The 23213-nt window shown below is 37.0% G+C and overlaps 1 protein-coding gene across 1 annotated transcript in view; it reads right to left on the reverse strand.

Moving 5' to 3' along the window:
• LOC136856743 (fatty acyl-CoA reductase 1) overlaps positions 1 to 23213 on the reverse strand; it is a 193810-nt gene that overhangs the window by 165961 nt on the left and 4636 nt on the right. The window contains exons 2-3 of the mRNA XM_067134825.2: positions 8115 to 8324; positions 5998 to 6246 (exon numbers count right to left, since the gene is read on the reverse strand). Coding sequence (XP_066990926.2) covers positions 5998 to 6246; positions 8115 to 8312 — 447 coding nt within the window. The 5' untranslated portion in view covers positions 8313 to 8324. The remainder of the gene's footprint in view (positions 1 to 5997; positions 6247 to 8114; positions 8325 to 23213) is intronic.

Raw genomic sequence — 23213 nt, forward strand, 5'->3', positions numbered from 1 at the left:
GAGCAACAGTCCAGCTGATATAATGTCGATTTGTGACATATCGTAACAGATTAAGTATAGTTATTAAGTTTCAGATAAATATTGGTGTAGATGTAGGGACATTAAGAATTATTGTCCTACAGAGAGTAAATGTCTCCCAAATAAACAGTAGATTGAGAAATTAATTCACATTGAACTATTGGCACAGTGGTATAGGGAATGAGATTATTCATCATTAATGGTAGGACAAATTTAAAAGATTGGCACAATTTCTCAGTTAATATCAATGGATTATTTCATGAAAAGCTTTGATTGACCATATATATAGTTTCTACTGTTGTAAAAAATTTTATATAGCAATGTCTAGTCAGTATTTCCAATTATAATGATATTTTTAGAGTGTGGTAGCAGTTTATAGCCACAAAAGAAAGGAAACTTGTTGAATATCTCGTATCTCGTAAATGTCATACGAACTCCCAAACATGAAGAATCTTCCATGTCCCAATGAAAATAAAGAAATTGACCTTGTAAAAAAATTAACCCAATGACTAATTATCATATTATATTAGGCATTTTTGGAACATTGGATGTTATTAGTCATGTTATCCACATGGTTAAACTTAAGCTTTTTTTTTTCGTTGCTTGGACTGCATTATAAGTTAGGAAGGCAAATGATGGATTCAATTAATTCAAAGAGGCATTTATTGACAAATAGTGTATATATGAGATCAGAAGACCCCATTTCAGCTATATCGACTGCAAGAATCACTGTACCTACATAAGATGATTAATTATCAAAGGTACATTCTCTTTTCTCTACAAGAATTATTTCACTTTTATTTTCTTTTATTCAAAGTTAGCATGCGAATAAATTAGTGTAAGGATAATTTCTGAGTTTTATTTTGAAATATAGGTAAAGATATGTAGATGTAAGGTAATATAACCATTAATGATAGGAATTATTCATGATATTTGGTGAATGATGAATCCACCGGCAGAGTTTAAGAGTTGAATATTTTGGAGGATGTATCTTTACTCTTCAGCAGAACCTGAGATATTATTTTTATGTTATGAGCGAAATTAATATCTTACCCTGAGGAGCTTCCAGGAATTTTTATATGAATGCCTACTTGGACTCGGGCAGGTATAGTACTTAGTTCCATTTTTCATTAAAATTCATGTGATTGCCAATTATGCTTGCCATTATGTTATCCTTAAGTGAACCTTTTCTTCCTTAAATCTAATTTTCTAGTAAGTTCCTTCAATCCTTCCTTACTTCCATAACCATTCCTAACTTTATTTCTTTCCAGTCTGCAAGTCCTTGGCTAGTCTTTATATCCCTATTATAATATAGTGAGTCTTTAACATTCCTTATCACTCATATTCCTTTTTCACACTCCTCAACAATTGCTTCAGATCCCTCCATAGGCTGTTTACATTTTTACTTAGCATTTTCCACTGATCATACTTTCTTATACCTGTCTTATCGAGTGAATCATACTGTCTACTTTTAAAACCTTCCTTTTGTTCACATTTCTTTTCAACTAAGGTTAAAACAGCTTCATGATCACTTCAGTTTCTCTATAGAACTCATCTGATTTTATCAGCAACACGTCTAGATTCTTCTTCTATCTAGTTGGTGTGTGGGTTGGTGGCAGTGTTACCCTTAGCTGCAACCTCTGGCATTGCCAGTTTCCTCACTTTCCACGTTCATGTCCTTTGGTCAACTCTTGCTCTTTTCCAACCTCAACAGTATTAGGTTTGTGATGCCTAGGGAGTCATTCATTTTCACACCCTTCATGGTCGTTCCTTTTGTTTGCCAATGCCTTCATTCTTCAAAGCATTGGACCTCTTCCTTCTTCCCTTCTGATTAGTGTCAAGCATTAAGAAAGAATGGTTGCCCAGTTGTAATTCCTCTTAAAGAAATAATCACTACCACCACCACCAGTATAATAATTTCGTGTGGCTATTTCTAGCCGAGTGCAGCCCTTGTAAGGCAGACCCTCCGATGAGGGTGGGCGGCATCTGCCATCTGTAGGTAACTGCGTGTTATTGTGGTGGAGGATAGTGTTATGTGTGGTGTGTGAGTTGCAGGGATGTTGGGGACAGCACAAACACCCAGCCCCCGGGCCATTGGAATTAACCAATCGAACCCGGGTCCCTCTGAACCGAAGGCCAGTACGCTGACCATTCAGCCAACGAGTCGGACACCACCACCAGTGCCTAAAGGGAAATGTGGATTGTGCTCTGTATCAATTAAAGGCATGGATTGAGGTTTACATATGACTTCCTGGGAAGTTAAATTTAATAGAAAAATGCAGATATATACAACATCTCTTTTTAATTATTGTGCTTTTATGGCTGCATTGGACGACTGTAGTCAATTTCTGTCCAGTATGATGTTTTATGTTTTTTCTTTCCTGTTCTTTCAGTATTTCTTCATTCTATCTGATCTTTGTTGTCATTCTTCTTCTGAAAATACCCTGTAATTGTTTCTCTTTTATCAAATTCTGGTGCTGTGAGCTTGCATCCGGGAGATAGTAGGTTCGAATCCCACTATCGGCAGCCCTGAAAATGGTTTTCCATGGTTTCCCATTTTCACACCAGGCAAATGCTGGGGCTGTACCTTAATTAAGGCCACGGCTGCTTCCTTCCAACTCCTAGGCCTTTCCTATCCCATCGTCGCCATAAGACCTATCTGTGTCGGTGCGACGTAAAGCCCATAGCAAAAAAAAAAAAAAAAAAAAAAAAAATAATCAAATTCTGGTAGGATTCTAATTATACTATTCTTCAGTTTCTTTATTTTGTTTAATTTATTCTTTAAATCCTTCAGGGTTATGTCTAATTCTTTCATGCCTTCATTTATTTCTTTTTCCAGACAGGTTGTTGTTTTTGTTTCCAAAGCTTTTTCAAAATTCTGCGTATTAACCTGTCTTGAGGTGTTCGCAACAGATGACCAAAGAGTGATATTCTCTTCTTTCTTATGAAATTCGTTATAGGTTCTATTTCCTGATATACTGTTGCATTTGGGATGATACGCCATTCTCCTTCTTTTTGGTACTTCTTATTAATGCGTGTTCTTACTATTCTTCTTTCTATTTTTAAAATTTTGTCTATGTTATCCTTTTGCTTTAGTTTAAATAATATTTAATTTCCGTAAGTTATTTCAGGTTGGACTATAGTCTTATAATGTTTCAGTTTTGTATTTATTGACAAAAATTTCTTGTTGTATGCATTTCTGGTTACTTTTTGGGCTCTGGATAATTTATTCATTCTCTCTGTCCAATAAATTTTTTCATTTAAATTGTATGTTATAGTTTCTCCAAGGTATTTAAATTGTTTTACAATTTCTATTTCTTTCACACATATCAGAACACTGCTTATTAAAAGGGGATCTATTGCCATTATTTTAGTTTTTTCAAATAAAATTGTTAATCCTATTTTTCCAGCAATAGTTTGGAGACTTGTGATTTGATTCTGAGCTTTATTAAGGTTATTAGCTAGTAGTGCCAGATCATCTGCAAATCCTATGCAATTTAGGTTAATTTCATCTTTAGTGAATCCAATTTTAATATTTTTGTTATTCTGTTTATACCATTCTCTCATCAAGAATTCCAGAGTACAATTAAACAAAAGTGGATATAGTACATACCTCGTTTTAGTCCTGTTCTGATAGTGAATGCTTCGGATAATTCTCCCCTAAACTTCACCTTTGATTTAGTATTTGTTAACGTTAAGCTTATCGTTTTAACTAATTTAGGATGCAATCCAAAATTTCCTAATGTTTTTAATACTGAAGGTTGGTGAATGCAATCATAAGCTTTCTGAAAGTCTACAAAAGTGATAATAATTTGTTTCTGTCTTCTTTGGTAGATGTCCATTAATAATTTTACTGTTATGATTTGATCTGGACAACTACGCCACGATCAAAATCCTCCCTGGTACTCCCATAATTCTTTTTCCAGTTGACATTTGCACCAATTGTAAATTATTCTTGAGAATATTTTATAAGTACAATCCAGGAGTGATATTCCTCTATAGTTATCAGGATTTGTTCTATCTCCTTTCTTGTGTAAAGGGTGGATTACTGCAGTTGTCCAATGGTCCGGTAATTTTTCATCATTCCAAATTTTAATCAAGCATTGGTGAAGTGATTCTCTAATTGATTCATCTGCATTTTTCCACAACTCAGCAAATATTTGGTCTTCCCCACAAGCTTTATAATTTTCCAGTTTTTTAATGACTTGATTAACTTCATCAAAGCTGGTTGGATCGATATTTTCTGGTGGAGTTTTAATGGGCATGTCTGTGTTTATATGAAGTAGTTCTTTTGGTTCTTCACAATTCAATAAATTATTGAATGCATCTGCTAGAATTTGTGTATTATCTTTATTATTATGTTCCATCTCTCCGTTCTTATCTTTTAGCATAAGTATTAGCGGTTCATATTTTTGAAGTTGTTTACTGAATGTTTTATACCGTAGTAATCCCTAGAATTGGTCTTTTTGTGATCTATTTCTATTTGTTGAATAATGCTTTTTTGATGTTGTCTTTCAATATTTCTGATGGATTTTTTGGGTTAGTTTTCTTTGCTTGGTAAATTCTTCATACGATGTCTCTGTTTTCTGACTTTGATGATTTAACCATTCCTGATGTCTACTTTATTATAAGAAATTTTCAAACTTATAAAAAGAGAGCAGTTAGATTTACTTCTTAAAAACCTGAAAGCCAGAGAACCTTCTTGATATGCGCATTAAAATAATTAAGACATTTTTCTCTGTTTCTACAAATTAATTAATCCTATTGTCACAGCAGGTTGAGTGACAAAACCAAAGTCAGCAAGAAAGAAATTAATGTGGAGAGAGCTGAACATGCTTTCCATACTTCATAAAAATATCAGATTCCAGCTTTGAATAACTTTGAAATAATGAAATATGGGGCATATTTAAAATTAAGTGCTAAATTATGTAAATATATGTGAGTTTTCCTTAAGTATGTAAAAATAAAATTTAAAAATAATATTATACACAGAAATATAGAAAATATGTTTTCAATCACTCTAAATATCCTAATTTGTAAACATATAACAAAATTTGAACTGTAGCTAATGAAAAAAGAAACCTGTATTTACATATTTACACATAACACAAACACTACCAAACACTACAAAAACATGCAATAGTGAATACCTCCCTTCACATAAGGATAGTGTCAGGAAGTGCATCTGGCCATAAAATAGGGCCAGATTCACATGTGTAACATTGTTTGCACCCATAACCCCATAAGAGTGTGGGAAAATTGGTGGAAAGAGACATAAGCCTGCTCTCAATCACAATAAACTGAGTAACGTATTGGGTTTTTGCAATGGTTAATACATCTTGAGAGCTTCTGCCCTTCGACCTGTAAAACCTATGAAGTAGGTTTAAGAAGGCCTATCTCTATACATGAAGCACATGGTTGAAATTATCATTTAGTCCGCCTGGTGGCCATGATCATTAAGGGGTTGAAGTCTAAATGGTCTGACACCATGGTTAGCCAGTTCGAGTCCCGTTGGTCGAAAAAATTTTCATCATCAGAATGTTGGCCAGCAGGGTAGGAGAGGTGGTGGTATACAATTTCTAGTCACTGGATTGCGTGCCAAAAGCCTGGATTAAATTCCAAACCTCTCCGCAGTGATCATACGGAGTGAGGGCACATGACGATGTTGATGGTGATTCGTCTGTCGGATGGGGATGTTCAGCCTTGAGGAGACCCCTTGGTGCTATTCGACAGGAGTAGGCCATGTGCTGACACCCGGTTCACCCTCTCCCTTCCTACTATCATGTATCACGTCGTTCATTTCATCTCATTAACTCTTCTGATGAGGTTGACACCAGGAAGGGCATCCGGTCATAAAATTCTGCCCCGACAGATTGATCTCATCTTACACCCGACCCCGTACAGAAACGGGATAAGGGTTGGACAAACAAAATAGTTGAAATTATCATTTTAATTTTGGAGAGAATAAAAATAATTTACCTGTAAATTTTTCATCCCAAGTGCAAGATCTACTACTTCTCGTGTACTTCTCACATTAGTGAGTATTGCTTTGCATAAGGGATCATCAAAACGAACACTGGCTGCTGCATTAAAAATAATGTGTACATGTTCTTGTAAAAGCTGACGATCTTCTGAGCTGAGACCCAATCCCAGTTCTGCTACATTTCCTCTTATTAGTTTTATTTTATTTAATGCATCGGGCTGTACTGTTCTTAAGAGGTCGAATATCTGTAAAAGAAACAGAATAATTTGATATAAAAGAATGCAGACACACATGGATTAATGACTCTACAATAGTATCAAACAGTTATCAATGATCTGTGTTTAGGGCTGTTGCCCAGGTGGCAGATTCCCTATCAATTGTTTATCTAACTTTCATTAAATGTATTCAAAGAACTAGGAAATTTATCAAACATTTCCCTTGATAAATTACTTTGATCCCTTATTCCTCACGCTACAAATGAATAATTGCCCCTATTTGTCCTCTTGAATTCCAACTTTATCTTCTTTCTTTTAAAAGCTCCACTTCGCCGATGGTACGAACAGTTCAAAACCACGGGATGTCTGTGCAAGGGAAAATCAACAGGCCGGCCTAGTGTACCTGAAGAAACGGTTGAGCGTGTGCGACGCAGTTTGAACGTAGCCCGCAAAAGTCAACTCGTTGAGTGAGCAGGGAAATGAACATGCCTCGTTCGACCGTTTGGAAAGTCGTAAGGAAAAGTTTGCAGTTGCGCCCTTACAGTTTGCATCTGCTCCAAGCAGTGTCACCAGCTGACAAAGTGAACCAGTTTGAGTTTTGTACAAGTTTTCAGGAGCGTATGGAAGATGATGGATTTTGTGACAACCTTGTCTTCAGTGATGAGGCAGCATTTTTTATGAGTGGTAAAGTTAACAGGTACAATGTATGAATTTGGGGGACTGAAAATCCCCATACCTGTGTGCAACACATTTGTGACTCTCCGAAGCTCAATGTTTTCTGTACCATCTCGAAATTTGAAGTTTATGGTCCCTTCTTCTTCACTGAAAAATCCATTATGGGGCACATCTACCTGGATATACTGAAGAATTGGCTCATGCTACAGTTGGAGACTGATAGCATGAACTTCATCTACCAACAGGATGGTGCTCCACCTCATTTCCATGTTGATGTTCGTGACTTTCTGAACAGCAGACTTCCAGAAAGATGGATTGGTCATATCGGGAATGAAGATCACGCCCTCATGTCATGGCCTCCACGCTCTCCTGACCTCACCCCTTGTGACTTCTTCGTATGGGGCTATGCGAAAGGCACAGTTTTTACGCCACCATTACCGGCTGATCTAACAGAACTGCGGGCTTGCGTTATCAACGCCTTTGGTCAAATTGACAGCGACATGCTACGTCGGGTGTGGGACGAACTTGATTATGGAGTTGATGTGTGTAGAGTCACTCATGGAGCATACATCAAGCACTTGTAGGCTCATTGTGAGTTTTTCTGTCCGTCTATATAATTTTGTAATGTTACAACAAATAATAAACAAACAGGAATTTTTTGAAACCGCTCAAATCATTTGTACGCACCCTGTAGATATATCTTCATTGATATTATTTTCATTTTCTTATTTTCATATTCTATTCTGTACTGATGTTAGATTCTGTTACTTTTTTGTTTCACTCCATTTTCATCACTCAAAATTTTATTCCAAAACTTATAGAAGAGATAACACCCTGGCTTCTTGCTTTTCATACCTAAATTATTTATAAGGTTCAGCAGGTACTCAACTAGAATTACTACTTACTCCTGGAGTAGTACTCACTAGACTAAGAGCAGCTTTCATTCTTTAGATGGGACTGGTAGTGTGGGGTCTATCAGAACACATTGCAACATGGCTTGAAAATAATGCTACCTTCTGCTAGGAGTTTAGTGTCCCCAGCTAATACAGAACGAATGTGAACAAAGGTATATGGTGAGTGCAGTCTATCTGTCATAAAATGGGGAAACTATGCTTAAATAAAACTGTGATTGGTCACAAAAGATCACACACCACCTCTCACAGGTTATCTATTTCTGATTTAAATAATAATTTAATGAAAATGAGAATCAAAATTTGACTTACCACATGGTTACAGTATTCTTTAAGACGATCTCCTGGATCGACACCTTTACGGGTTCGAACAAGCAAGTAGATGTCACCTACATCTGGGCAGGAACGCAACAACTTTTCAGTTATTACCTTGCCAAGTAAACCTGTACCTCCAGTTATGAATACATTTTTTGCAGCAAAATACTCTGGAATGCTCTGAAGAGGTTTCATTTTTCCAGTGTTCTGAAAAGAATAAAATTTAAAGATTAGAATAGTGCTGTATCTTATATTTTGATATGAACTAACCTTTGTTTTCTGTCCCCTTTGAACAAATATTTCAAAGCTACTAGTTAACGCTATAGTCTTCAAGAGAAGTTCCTGTACATTGGGGTGATATTGGGTGATTTCCGACTTAAGAGTAGTGTTACGAAAATGTTGCGAACTTTGGATTGGAAAGACTTGGGAGTAAGGAGATGACTTGCTCAGCTAAGTTTTATGTTCTGAGCTGTCAGTAGAGAGATGGCGTGGCATGACATTAGTAGATGAATAAGCTTGAGTGAAGCTTTGAAAAGTAGGAAAGATCATAATTTGAAGATATAGATGGAATTCAAGAGGACAAATTGGGGCAAACATTCATTTATATGACAAGGAGTAAGGGACAGGAATAATAAACTGTGAATCAAGGTGATTGCATGCATGAATGTGTCTTAGAATACTTTGTTACGTGGCAAGGATTGGCATTAAGAGAGAACTTGAGAAGTGCCATGGCAGGAAATCGAACAAGGAGAGTCTCTGTATTGTAGTGCAATGCAAATGGAAGCAATTTATCAAGGGAAACGTTTGATGATTTCCAAGTCCTTTGAAATATTTAAGGAAAGGCTTGGTAAATGACTGACAGGTAATTGGCCACCTGGGCAGTAGCCCTAAATGGAGGTGATTGATTGATTGATTGATTGATTGATTGATTGATTGATTGATTGATTGATTGATCATATAAATAGTACATATGACATTACCTGTTTGATATCCTGAAAGTATTAAAGAAAATTTCCTATGTTAACATAGTTCAATGTAGCTGTTATACTGTACTTTGCCATGTGCAGGCAGTACCATGATGATGTATTCCAAAAGTGAATACAGTAAATTATAAATTTCCTTAAAATCATTGAATGCACCTGCTGGCTCAAAATTTATAACATAGACACATGTCTGATTTTATATGGTAACTGTATGAGTATCTGTTAAGTTCCCATCAGTTATAATTCATGCACTGGGCTTCAAAATTATACTTTCAGTACTCCTCTGAATATCATTGAAACTATTTATATCCATATTGATCAGAGGAATAATCCTAATGATAAGCTTAATATACTATCCAAAAAGTGAAACATTCTTTTTGATGGAATATACACACAGCTTGGCTTCAGCTAGCAACATGCAATCTTCACCTAACCTTACCCCCTCCCCCACCCCCCCAAGTTAGACTTGAGCTGTTATTGCATGAATACCGTTTTCAAGTTTCCCAGTCCCTTTACTCTAACCCAGTCTGGTCTTAGTTCACTAGGATGCTGCTAGAGGTCAGAAGCTCACTAAAGTTGGCACCACCCCCTGTGGGTGGGGGACAGCAGATGAAGAATACACCCATGGTATCCCATGCCTGTCATAAGAGGTGACTAAAAGGGGCGGCCAAGGGATGATTATATTAGAACCATGAAACTCCTTGTGATTAGTACCACCACGTGGGGAACACCATGGGTTGCATTAACTTGCACATAGTACCACTATGTTAGGTACCAAATAGGTTTGTGAATAGTAGCAAATGAGAGCACGACGGCTTTTACAGTACCTGTGATTAGTAGCACTATATGAGCAACACCATGGGATGACGGAACCCATGGTTCTGGCTTGCCTGTGATTAATATCCACTATATGAGGAACACCATGGGATAGTACGAGTCCCTGTGGTTAGTACACTTAGGTGATGAACACCATAGGTTTGCGCTGCCTGTCAATGGCACCGCAATGTGCGAAACACAGTAGGTCTGTTATATATGTGCGAATTTCATTACCTGTGAGTAGTACCATCATATGTGGAATAGCGCGGATCTATGCTACTCTTGATGAGTACCGCAACATGACAAATACCATGGTTCTACTTTTCTAGTGATAAGTACCATTATGATGGGCCGATGACTTGGATTTTGGACTCCTTTCGACTACAAGAATCATCGATTCAGTATTGTTCTATAGAAGCAGTCCCTTGGTCAGTAATACTATTGTTTTACGCCAGCTTCTGTGCATGTGAGGCACTGTGTGTCAGTTCCACTGATCGTTTTAAATTCATATCCATCCATTAATTCTTCATCCTCACATTTTGAATATATTGTGGTCAGTGGAGGATTTCGGGTTTTTAATTTTCATTTTGTCTCATTTTGTACCATAAGGGGCCGATGACCTAGATGTTAGGCCCCTTTAAACAACAAGCATCAATCGGTCATCAATCAAAGTCGGCACCATGTGCTATTCTGTTATTGCATGAGGCATGTTTCACAAGTGAGTTCAGTTGCTGCCAGTTCTTTGGTTGGACAATATGTCAGCAAGTGGAAGGGAAGGATTTGTGAACAGTCCAGAATCATTTAGTGCAGTAATGTCATCACAATTATTAAAAGACTGGGTATCAGCATTGTGATCTATGTTTCTAAGAATGCCATCTGCTAAAGGCAATAAATTCATCATACAGAAATTTGTGCAACTTCATTACCATAATGGTGTTGTATCAGGGTCACAGTCCTACACTCCTAACTATGTACCATTTACTGTCTTAAGGAGAAATGTTAGCTTTCTCAGTTTTAATTATTTGAGGCTACTTGACAAAAGAAAATCTGGTGTAAAAGCAGACAAAAATGTTGATGTTCTTTCACTAATGAAATACTTAAAACCTGAAAATGTTGAGAAATATGAGAAAGTCATGTCTGTGCATAATGATTCTGTAGAGCCTGATGATGAATAATCATGATTTTGGATAATGATGTGGCATTAGCAAAATATTTTGAACAACAAAATAATGCAATATCAAAATTCAAATTATATTATTTGTGATCTTGTTTTTTGTTTTCTTTTGTTTTTGGAAATCACTTTGTAAATAAAAAGAGGAATAAAAGTTATTGTTCAGAAAGGAATATTTCTAATTTTATAATGATCCTTTTCTTTTGTCAAAGAGAGAGGAATGGGGGGAGGGGGGGGGGGTTGCAGCGACTGTAGCCTAATACCTTAGCTGGGGAAAGTGCAGAGGCAAATCTCTCTCAGCCTTTCTTGCAACAACCAAAGAAGAAAAGAGGTGAATAATAAATAAAGAAAAATCAATTTAAATTTTTAAAAATTTTTAAAAGTTAATACATTTTCAGTTTCTTTAGGAATCTGGTAGACATTTTAGAGGTCCCAGTTGGGATAATTTGCCACTTCTGTTCTCCTATAATGAGTGATCATGCTTTCCTAACTCCCTGAGCAATACTTGTACAAGGCCCACCCGGAAAGTAGTACCCATTAGCGCCGCATGAAGCGCTGACGACTCGGGTAGCCGCTGGGCAAGGTCAGACCACGTCAGTGGCTTGTCTGCCTGCTCTGTGCGAGGTTGCGTGATCCTAGCATTGTCTGTGTTGTGTCTGTGATCATTTAAAATGTTTAAACAAATTGAGAACCCCGCCAGTTGTGAAGTGAGGGTCGTGATTAAATTTCTTAATGCACGAAACGTTCGACCTTGTGATATTCATCGCCAATTAACAGAGGTGTATGGAGACAGTGTGATGGACGAGTCGTCTGTTCGGCGCTGGTGCCGCAACTTCAACCTGGGGAGGGGGAATACACACGACGAGGAGCGTTCAGGGAGACCATCTGTCATTACAGACCAACTGCTGAGCGCAGTAGACAAATGCGTGAGGAACGATCGGTGCGTCACAATTGATGAACTCTGTGAACATTTTCCTAATGTGTCTCGAACAATTGTTCATGAAATTGTCAAAGACCATCTGCATTATTCAAAAATCTGTGCAGGTGGGTCCCTCGCATGCTTGCAGAGGAGCACAAAACCAAGCGTATGGCTGCAGCACTGAAGTTTCTGGGACGTTATTCCGATGAAGGAGACTCTTTCCTGACTCGCATCATTACTGGAGACGAAACATGGGTTTGTTATACATCACCTGAGAGTAAACGACAGTCAATGGAGTGGCATCATGCTCATTCACCAACCTAACCAAAAAAATTCAAGACAGTTCTGTCCACCAGGAAACTCATGACAATCGTTTTCTGGGATTGCTGAGGTGTACTGCTCATTGATTTTATGGCCCGTGGAGACACAATTAATGCTAATGCATATTGTGAAACATTAAAGAATTTATGGTGAGCAATACAAAATCGACGGCGAGGTCTATTGTCTACAGGCGTCATTCTCCTTCATGACAATGCCAGGCCTCATGCAGCTGCGATAACACAACAACTTTTGCAGCAATTCAAGTGGGAAACCTTCGACCATCCCTCGTATAGCCCGGACTTGGTCCCTTTGAATTTTCATCTCTTTACGAAGCTTAAATACTTTTTCTGGCGGGAAAAAGACTTGACAACGATGAAGGACTTAAACGAGCCGTGACTACGTATCTCAATACACTGGCGGCGGAGGACTATGATGCTGGAATACAAAAACTCGTCCCACGTTATGACAAATGCCTAAATTTGCTTGGAGATTATGTGGAGAAGTAGTGTAAAGTATGCTCTTTCCAATAAAAATGTGTATGTTTGTTAATATTTACTCCTGTGTCTTTATTGCACAAACGGGTATCACTTTCCGGATGGCCTTCGTAAATGACAAAATCTAATATTCCTGCTTCATGCAATAAAAGCATGCAAAATAAAATTTTAAATAACTCTGTCTTTCTTATTAGTTAAGTATTGAATCAAATTCTTTGAGAAATAAATTTCCTGACACCATTAAATGTCTCTAAATAAAATTCAGTTTGATTCCAAATATTACCGTTAACATGGAACATTTATAAACTTCATGCTTCTGTTTCTCAAAATAATGTAAATCTACTTATGCTGTTATTGCATCCAACTCCTCAATTATCCTTTTATTTTAGTTTTTAATTTTTAAAAATATTAGAAAGGGAAGAACATTATTTGTTCTGTTTTTTATAACTTATTAAAGATTTTTCCATATTGCACTTTGCATGTACAAGTTTTTTCTTCTATCAGTCAATCTTCAGTTATCTGCTTTTAGTGCTGTTACCCAGGTGGCAGAGTTCCTATCAATTGTCAAGTCCGGCCCCGTGGTGTAGGGGGCAACGCGTCCGCCTGTCACCCGGCGGCTCCGGGTTCGATTCTTGGTTGGGTCAGGGGTTTTTATTTGTAAATGATTAATATTCCTGGCCTGGGGACTGGGTGTTTGTGTCATCCTTAACATTCCTTTCCTCACATTCAACACTTTACACTTCCTCCATTCCAGTTACACGCAGGTTCGTTTCACATGGTGCAAGTAGTGGCAAAAGATCTCTATAGGTCGATGTCCTGAACAAATAGCATAAAAAAATTAAAAAAATCAATTTTCAAAGTAGATAAGTTTCATGTTCCTATTGATGATGGACAACTGTGGTATGGGGGTAAATCAACCTAATCAATACAATGCTGATGATGCACTATATGTTCTATGATATGTTAAAGGAACCCACAAACAATGTAACAGCATTTAACTATATCTAATTGTCCAATTGTACACATAATCAATGTCTGTATTTCCACTCCATGTTTCATAGCCAAACATAACTGATAATTCACCATTGTGTTTTGTGTTGCTATATTTAAGATATGCTAGCATTTTTAAAGTTGGCCATCAGCAAACATTAGAATGTAAATACATCATCTTATTAGGTACCGGTGCTATACTGATTCATTTCTAGGTTAACTTATAAGGCTGTTGATGACCCCAACTTGGGTCAAAACTGGTCCCATATCTATGTATATATGTAAATGTAAATAATACAATGATTTAGTAAATAAATTTGTATCAATTAGGTGGATTTAAACCCATACCACAGTTTCCTATCAGTTGTGTACCTAACCTTTTCTTAAATAATGCTTTGGAAGAATTTTGAAAATTTAATCAAATTATAAATTATTCCAATCCCTAACAATTCGTCCTCTAAATTAAAATTTGTCCCAATTTGTTGTCTGGAATTCAAACTTCATCTTCATATTTTGATCTTTCCTACTTTTAAAAGTTTTGCTTTTACTTATTCGTCTACTAATGACATTCCACACCATCTCTCCACTGATAGCTTGGAACATGCCACTTAGTTGAGCATCTCGTCTCCTTACTCTGAAGTCTTCCCAGCCCAATGTTTGCAACATTTTCATAACACTACTCTTTTACAAGTAATATAGGCTATGACATGTTTAGCCAGTATTTTCAACTTTGAACAGTTTAAGGATATTAACATTGAACGTTCCACCTTACAATACTTACAAAAGTTTTTGTTCTTAAAGCAAAGTTATAGGTACATTATTTAGTTTATTTTCCGGATTGAACCGTGTTGTTGTTGTTGTTGTCTGTACATCACGTACAGTTCACCGATGTTTCGAATACATTGCAGTATTCTTTGTCAAGGCGACTGAAATACCCCTACCGATCCGAGGTAGTCAGTGCTACTCGATCCGAGATAGTCAGTGCCTGGGAGACTGACTACCTCGGATCGAGTAGGGGTATTTCAGTCGCCTTGACAAAGAATACTGCAATGTATTTCAAATGTCGGCAAACTGTACGTGATGTACAGACAACAACAACAACAACAACAACAACAACACGGTTTAACCCAGAAAATAAACTAAATAATTCTTCACACTGTGGAAGCTTCACCTCTAAGGTTATAGGTACATATATTGTTTCTTTGGGTCATCCTCAGCCTAGTGAAAAACGAAAGTTAAATAGTAAAATTAGCATATCAAAAATGTAATTTACATAATCTTAGTGTGCCATTTGACAAAAATGGTGATGTGAAATCCATTTGAAACATCTCATCATTATTCAAGTATAAACAAATCTTACGTTTGCAGACACACAGGTTAAGAGAGAAATATCATGACTTGGTCTTGGTTCTATGCTGCTATTCATAAAATGTGTTCCATTAATGGGTTAATGGGTTATAAACATCTCAATATTGAACAAGTATAGAATGTTATGTTTGTTCACATACAGGTTAAGAGAAAAAATCATGACTAGCAGTTCAGTCTTGGTTCTATGCTGCTAACAATAAAATTAAGCCAGGGATACCTATGTCATGTACATTCTTCGATACATCGTTTTTCATGACAATATAACAGAGCTCAAGAAAAAGCCCATTATTGACAATAATGGTATTTTAAATAATCAGAAATGTACCATAATATACTTCTATAAAAACAAAGCAAATGCTAGATTGTGCTATGGAGGAGGGGTATGACTTAGAAGTGGGCAGTTTTATGAAAGAATCTGTTTCAATATACTGTTTAATCAGTGTTTACATTATTTAAAGAAATGGAGTGTGTCATTTTCAGAATTGAAGTGTTCTGAGTGGATGAATTTAAGAGGTTATGTTCATGTAAATGATATTCAGAAGTGTGTTTAGTTTTGGAATGAAAAGGGTTTAGAGGTTGATGATGTAAAGTGTTGTGATTAACTGTGTAATTTAATATGAAAAATTACTGGCAGCCATATTGTGAGATATCTGACACATGTGATTCAAGACATCTAGCAACAGTTTATGAAACTACGGTACTGAGCAAACTTAATCTAAATTTATTGATACTCTCAAAGGGTACAATGTCTGTTGATTTATACTACTAAGTTACGAGTAACTTCTCCTCAGTTACAGATCATCATCTTCATCTTCATCACATCAGTATTACCATCAACCAACCTGCCTGGAAGACTGCTGTGAAGTTAAAAACTAGCTAGTGCAACTCCAACATCAGCTAGTTAACAGAATGGATATCAACTCCACCTCATGGCATAGTGGAAATTAATAATCCCTCCTTAAAAGCTGCAGGATTCAGTCTAGCCTGCCATGCCTGGTGTAGTTTTAAACCATTTAAGATGTGGAGTAGGAAGAACTGCTGCTACTCTATACAGTTGGGAATAGTCAACTTCCCACTTCTGTGACTACAGAGAAGTCCAGCAAACAATAAAGCACATTGTGCTAGATTGTCCACTTTGTGCCTTCCCTGGAAGTATGGAAGACCTTCATTCAGCTTTGCCTGAAGCATTGCAATAGATACAAAATCTAGATCTCCTTCTCTAGTCCAGTCTGAAGTGATGTAAATGCTGGTAGTAATGAGAAGTTATTCACATCTTCTGTTGGGTGTATATATTAGCCATAATATAATTAATCTAATAATGTTATGATTCTTTTTTTTATTTTTTATTTTTTACTTCTAGGTGGAGCTTTTCTTGTAACAAGTTCCTCATTTTTCTTCATAATTACTTTCTATTACTTTGGTTACTCAATTATACTTATAGTCCACTAGTATTTAAGTTATTGTTATTTTAAAATTTCTGAATGTTGTCATGTAAGCATCATATGCTAAATAAATAAATAACCACTAAGGTTGATAATACTGTATGTGAAATATTGTTGCTTAAGAATGGAAAATTCAAAAGTAACAAAAACCTGATTTTACAGGAGAGTGATAAAGCTGTCCTACAGTTGAAAATGGAAAATTGTATCAATTACAAGTTATGAATTAAATTTGATAATATTCATATTGATTAGCACAAAAAGTTAATTTTGTTCTATTAAGATTTTCACGTTGCACTGTAAAGTATTTGCAGATAAGGTCATAGAATATGGGATGACCGTGTTGGTTCGCATCAAGCAATTCTATTGGATATTTTGTCATGTGGTCTCCACAGAACAACGTCGAGACTTTATATAGCCACAGCAAAATTCTTAAATGACATTATAAAACATACTGTCACTTACAACAAATTACTTATTGGAAATTGAAAGAAACCTATTTCTTCCAGTCTTTAAATCTGATACACTAGTACTGAAACAGATAGTGGGAATGCACTAAGTAAGGCCATTGGAACATTATATTTCATCTTTGGTGCCTGGGCAGGAATAGTGGGTATGTCACTTAGCTTGCTAATTTGAGTAGAGTTAGGACAACTTGGATATTTAATTCGAGATGACCAAATCTACAACTTAATTGTTACAGCCCATGCATTTGTAAGAATTTTCCTCATAGTAATGCCTATTATAATTGGGAAATTCAGAAATTGATTAGCCCAACTTATACTTAGTGCCCCAGATATAGATTTCCCTTGTATAAACAATATAAGCTTTTGGATATTGTCTTACTATAAATCTGATACATTAGTACTGAAATGTTTTCTTTTCAAGTAAGAGTTATTTATCCTTGTCTCTCTGATCATGCTGGGGTGATGTTATTATAATTTACTTCAACCTGGTAAAACAAAGGAAAATTTAAAATCTCTGGTTTTAATTAATATTAGAAAAATTACAAAACAGTTTATTGAGTTACTTAATAGTTATTTAGTGCATATGTTTTTAGAAAACTGGGCTAAAGAACAATATTCTGCTCCAGAATGTTGTAATATGTTTTTCAGCGTCATTATTGAAGCGTTTAAGTATTATTGCCCTCTTATATGGACTAAGAAATCTACTGATCATCAGAAAACTAAACATGAGATAAAATGGTATACTGCTGAGCATGAAATTTTAAAAAGAAAGGTAATTCTATATACTACATAAAATCCAGAACACATTAAATACTGAAAGAGAAGATGTTTGCATATGAAAAAAATATAAATTGGCACTTAGAGAAGCTAAAATTTCTGCAGATATTAATTTTATACAAAATTCTAAGAATTTGGGTAAATCAGCTTGGACAGTAATTAATGGTGTCACATCTTCTAATCTTCCAGTGGCTACAAATGACCCTAATTTGTTTAATAATTACTTCGTCATTCAGTTAAGACATCTGTTCTAAATTTTGACAAACAAGTAGAATGGCTATTGAAAAGCTGACAAGCTTAAATTTCAAAGTGACCACATGTGACATTTTAAATGGAGAATGGTCAACAGTGAAGAAGTGGAAAAAGTTGTTAATAATATGAAACCTTTATCAGCAAGGATCACTTTGGCTTTACCAATAATATTTTAAAATTGCTCATTAGTTCTATCTCTATTCCTCTGACAAAGTTCATAAATGAATGTCTTCAAAATGGTTATCTTCCAGAGCAACTAATCATTTCTAGGGTAGTTCCAGTCTTCAAAAAAAAAAAAAAAAAAAGTGATAGGTCAGAATGTAGCAGTAACGTTCACTCTCTGTTGTTCCGATTTTCTCAATTTTTTAAAAATATGTGATGCTAATACAAATTTGTCAAAATCTCAGTATGGCCTTATACCAGGAAAATCAACAATAAATGCACTGGATCCTGTTATTAAATATGTGACTTACTTGACTGAATTCCTTAAACTCGTGTTGAGGAGCATGGGGCTGAGACAAGGTTTCGCCATCTGGTTCTGTGATGTGCCATTTGTTTCAGCTTTCCCCATGTATAACCAAGCTGCTCACTCACTATCTCTACTGATCTCCTCCATGTCATCTTAGGTTTTCCTTTCCTCCTCTGCCCATGGAGATTCCACTTGAGAGCTTCTTTTGCTATGCTGATTAGTTAATGAGTAATTTTGAGGAAGGGTCCGGCTCCATGGCTAAATGGTTAGCATGCTGGCCTTTGGTCACAGGGGTCCCAGGTTCGATTCCCGGCAGGGTCGGGAATTTTAACCATAATTGGTTAATTTTGTTGGCACGGGGGCTGGGTGTATGTGTCGTCTTCATCATCATTTCATCCTCATCATGACGTGCAGGTCGCCTACAGATGTCAAATCAAAAGACCTGCATCTGGCGAGAGCCGAACTTGTCGTCGGACACTCCCGGCACTAAAAAGCCATACGCCATTTCATATATATATATACATACGTATATATATATATTTTTTTTTTTTTTTTTGAGGGAGGAAATTATGTTAAGGTTTCCCTATGTGACCTTAGTAGGGCTTTTGATTGTGTACCACTGATATTCTACTTGATAAATTAGCATATTATGGTATTTCTGGAAATCAACTTAAAATTTTAAGGTCATACATATATGGTTGAACCCAATAAGTGGCAGTAAATGGAGTGTCCCCAAAAGAGCGAAACACTAATGCGCGCACGACGATGTTGTACAAACAACTGGAGTTTAATTCCAGTTATGCGAATCGCCTTACTAGAAACAACAGAACGTCGTCAGTAGGCTGCATGTATAGTGAAATATGGGATGCCTTAAGGGTCTATCCGTCCCTTTCTCTTTCTCATCAAGATGAATTACTTAAATGTGAATGTACAAACGAATACTGTCCTATATGCAGATGACTCTACTTTTCTGAGCTCATGTAAAAATCGTGATGAACTATTGTTGTTGTATGAGCACACATTTGAAGAAACTAAATCATGGTTTAAAATAAATAGTTTTCTCCTTAATGAAGGGAAGAGAAAACTCAAAACTTAATTTTTAACCTCAAAAATCAAAGGAATGAATGAATGTTAAAATTCTTGGATTACATCTTGACACAAAGCTGACATGGAAAGCCACATTTAAAGATATTTGTGCCAGGCTATCCCGAGTAACATTCCTACTCTGTAATTTGAAGCATGTAGTAAGTAAAGCATATGTTCAGTTTGCATATTTTGCATTTTTTCAGAGTATTTTTGGGTATGGTCTAATATTTTTTGGCAACAGTGTGCACATAAGTGATATGAAAAGAAAAATATTCACACCATTGCCGGCATATCCCCGTACTCTCACTGTAAACTACTATTCATTGAGCTGTCTATGTTAACAGTAATCAGTTTATATGTATATAATACTGAGCTCAATAGCTGCAGCCGCTTAAGTGCGGCCAGTATCCAGTATTCGGAGGATAGTAGGTTCGAACCCCACTGTCGGCAGCCCTGAAAATGGTTTTCCGTGGTTTCCCATTTTCACACCAGGCAAATGCTGGGGCTGTACCTTAATTAAGGCCATGGCCGCTTCCTTCCAACTCCTAGCCCTTCCGTCCCATCGTCGCCATAAGACCTATCTGTGTCGGTGCGACGTTAAGCAACTAGCAAAAAAAAAAAAAAAAAGTATATAATCTTCTGATACATATGAAGAGTAAGCCCAGTAATGATTTGCCAGGATGTCAGAACACTATACATACCTATGGTACTAGGTCATCTTATCATCTTGATATGCCATGGTGTAGGTTAAAGAAAACTCAAAAATATCATATGGTGTTAAGTTCAACCCTCTATAACAAATTATGTCAAGAATATCGTCAGCTACCATTGAACATTTTCAAACAACATCTTTATAAATGGTCATTGGTAAATCTATGGTACTCAATTGCCGAGTGAACTGAAGAGGACTGGAGCGGACTACACTAACTTTGAGTGTTAATTCCTAGGTTTGTATATATTCGGAAGGGGTAATGTCTTCCACTGTATTTGCTTAAATACAATGTGTATCTAGTTATTTAAATATGCTATGTATAACGGGATTTATTGACAATATCTTTAACATTTTATTTCTTTCTTCCTGATTTCAGTTGAATGGCCACTATGCATAGAACTGGATGAGAGTCCTCTGCCAGATGTTACTAGGATTTAGAGCCGGGATAGACTGACAGAGTGTGAATGGACAGCAGCATCGCTGTACCACCAATGGACTTTTTTTACAATATTACAATTAATTTGTTGTTACTCGCACCAGTCAATTTACTTGAGTACAACTAAGTTTTTTCAGAGCATAAATTTATATTCATATAGAAGTGTATCCATTGGTATGTAAGATATTTTGAGGTGTATATAGTTTTATTATTGGAGTAAGCTTGTTTAATTTATATGAAGAATATCTATATCTATGCAGGGTATCTCAAACCTTTTGGGTCAAATTGAAACAGTTGATAGTGGGTCCACAACCGCTTATGTTAAGATAGGAACCCAATGGTCGGAAATGCATATTTACTGTGTTATGGACAAACACAGTGTACACCACACAACAACAACGTAGCTCATACTAATTATTCAGAGTGAATACCGCCAGTCTCAGTGCATGTATTGCAACAGCGGAAGTAGTTCTGACACACTCTCGCAAAGATCCCGGGTGTCTGTTGTACACTGGAACAGAGAGCGCACACTCCTGACCACCAAACAGACATACTATACACAGCTTAGCTCATAGCCATTGCATCAGACAGCTTTTGATGTGTCCATGGTGGGGTGTGTTACTGTGTGCAGTGCATGATGTGTTACTCGTCACTCTAGTTGGCAGAGGTGCAGTTAATATATGGTGCGGCAGGATGTAGTACCCGTAATGCCGAACGAATGTACAGAGAATGCTTTCCCAACAGGCGTCATCCTAAATGGCAGAAGTTTATCTCTGTAGATACCAACTTACAAGAGATGGGGTCATTCACACCACAGAGAGCTGGCCAAGGTTCCCACCAAAGACATGTCCGAACACCATACTTTCGGGAGATGGTGTTGGGTTGTATGGCTGACCACCCAGCAATAAGCACCCGTCAACTTGGCTGTGAAACGCGCACTTCGAAGGATACAGTGTGAAGAGTACTGGCGGAACAGGTATTTCACCCCTATCATGAAGAACTTGTGCAAGCACTGGGACTAATGGATTTTGAGCTCCGTGTTCACTTCTGTCAACGGATTATCCACCACAGTGCTTTTGTACCAAACTTCGTACAGTTTGTATTGTTCACGGATGAGGTCTCATTCACCCATAATGGTGTTTTCAACAACTGCAACAGCCATGTCTGGAGTGAGGACAACATGCGGTTTGCACCATTTCAGTGGCCACCAGTAACAATTTTCTGTCAGCGTATGGGTGGGCATTGTCCAAGATCATCTAATAGGACTTTATTTGCTGCCTGCTCGTTTGACTGGTCCATGTTACCTGGTGTTCCTGCAAGATGTGCTGCCACAGCTCCTGGAGACTGTACCCCTTGTTGTCCTCAAACAGAGGTGGTTTCAACACGATGGTGCACCAGCCCACTTCAATGTTAATGTCCGCGAGCACCTGAACAACACATATCCTCATCGTTGGATTGGAAGAGGAGGTCCTGTCCCATGGCCAGCGTGATCGCCGGATCCCACTGGACTTTTCCCTCTGGGGTTATATCAAGTCGTTGGTGTATGAAACCCCCTTAGAAATGGATGAAGAACTGCTTGCTAGGGCCCAAGCTGCCTATCTCCCGCTACAATAGACACCAGGGATCTTTGAGAGAGCGCAGCAAAACTTCATGCGCCATTACCATGCATGCATTGAGACTGGCAGTCATCACTTTGAACAATTACTATGAGCTATGTCTTTGTTATGCAGCTGTAAGCCTTGTATGTCCGCAACGCAATAAATATACATTTCCGACCAGTGGTTCCCTAACTCAATACAATCGGTTGTGGATCCACTATCACCTGTTTCAGTTTGACCCAAAAGGCTTGAGACACCCTGTATATTAATGTATTATGACAAAGGCTATTGCATTTTTTGTTTAATGCCAATTCAATTATTCAATAACTCATATTACTTCTGAAGCCCTTGAATTGCTTTAGATTATGCACTGTCACTTATTAAAAAATTTCCTTTGCATCTTGTGAATTGTACTTTATATGCAGAGACAGATTTTGAATATATCTCTGTGTAGGCCCACTGGACACATGCCTAGGTGTGGTGGCATTGGGGGACAGCAAATTTTGGCTAATACTATTTGTTTATTTTTACCTACAATAATATTTTTGTATTCTTTATGTAATTGCAATAAGAAGTTCCTGCTTCATACTTTTGCTATTCATTCCTAGAATAATACACCCATCTTACTTTCCTAACAGATAAGAAACAAACATTTAACCCTAGACCCAGCGTCCTGGTTGTTTTTGTCAACCAGCGCGCCATTTTACGCCGTAATTCCTAGAACTGTCAGTCTTTCACCACCTCGCAATTAATACCTTTGCTATCACTCTTGACCTTCACTTCAGTTGAGTTTCGACA

The sequence above is a fragment of the Anabrus simplex genome, chromosome 1 (assembly GCF_040414725.1).
Source record: "Anabrus simplex isolate iqAnaSimp1 chromosome 1, ASM4041472v1, whole genome shotgun sequence".
NCBI classification, from domain to species: domain Eukaryota; kingdom Metazoa; phylum Arthropoda; class Insecta; order Orthoptera; family Tettigoniidae; genus Anabrus; species Anabrus simplex.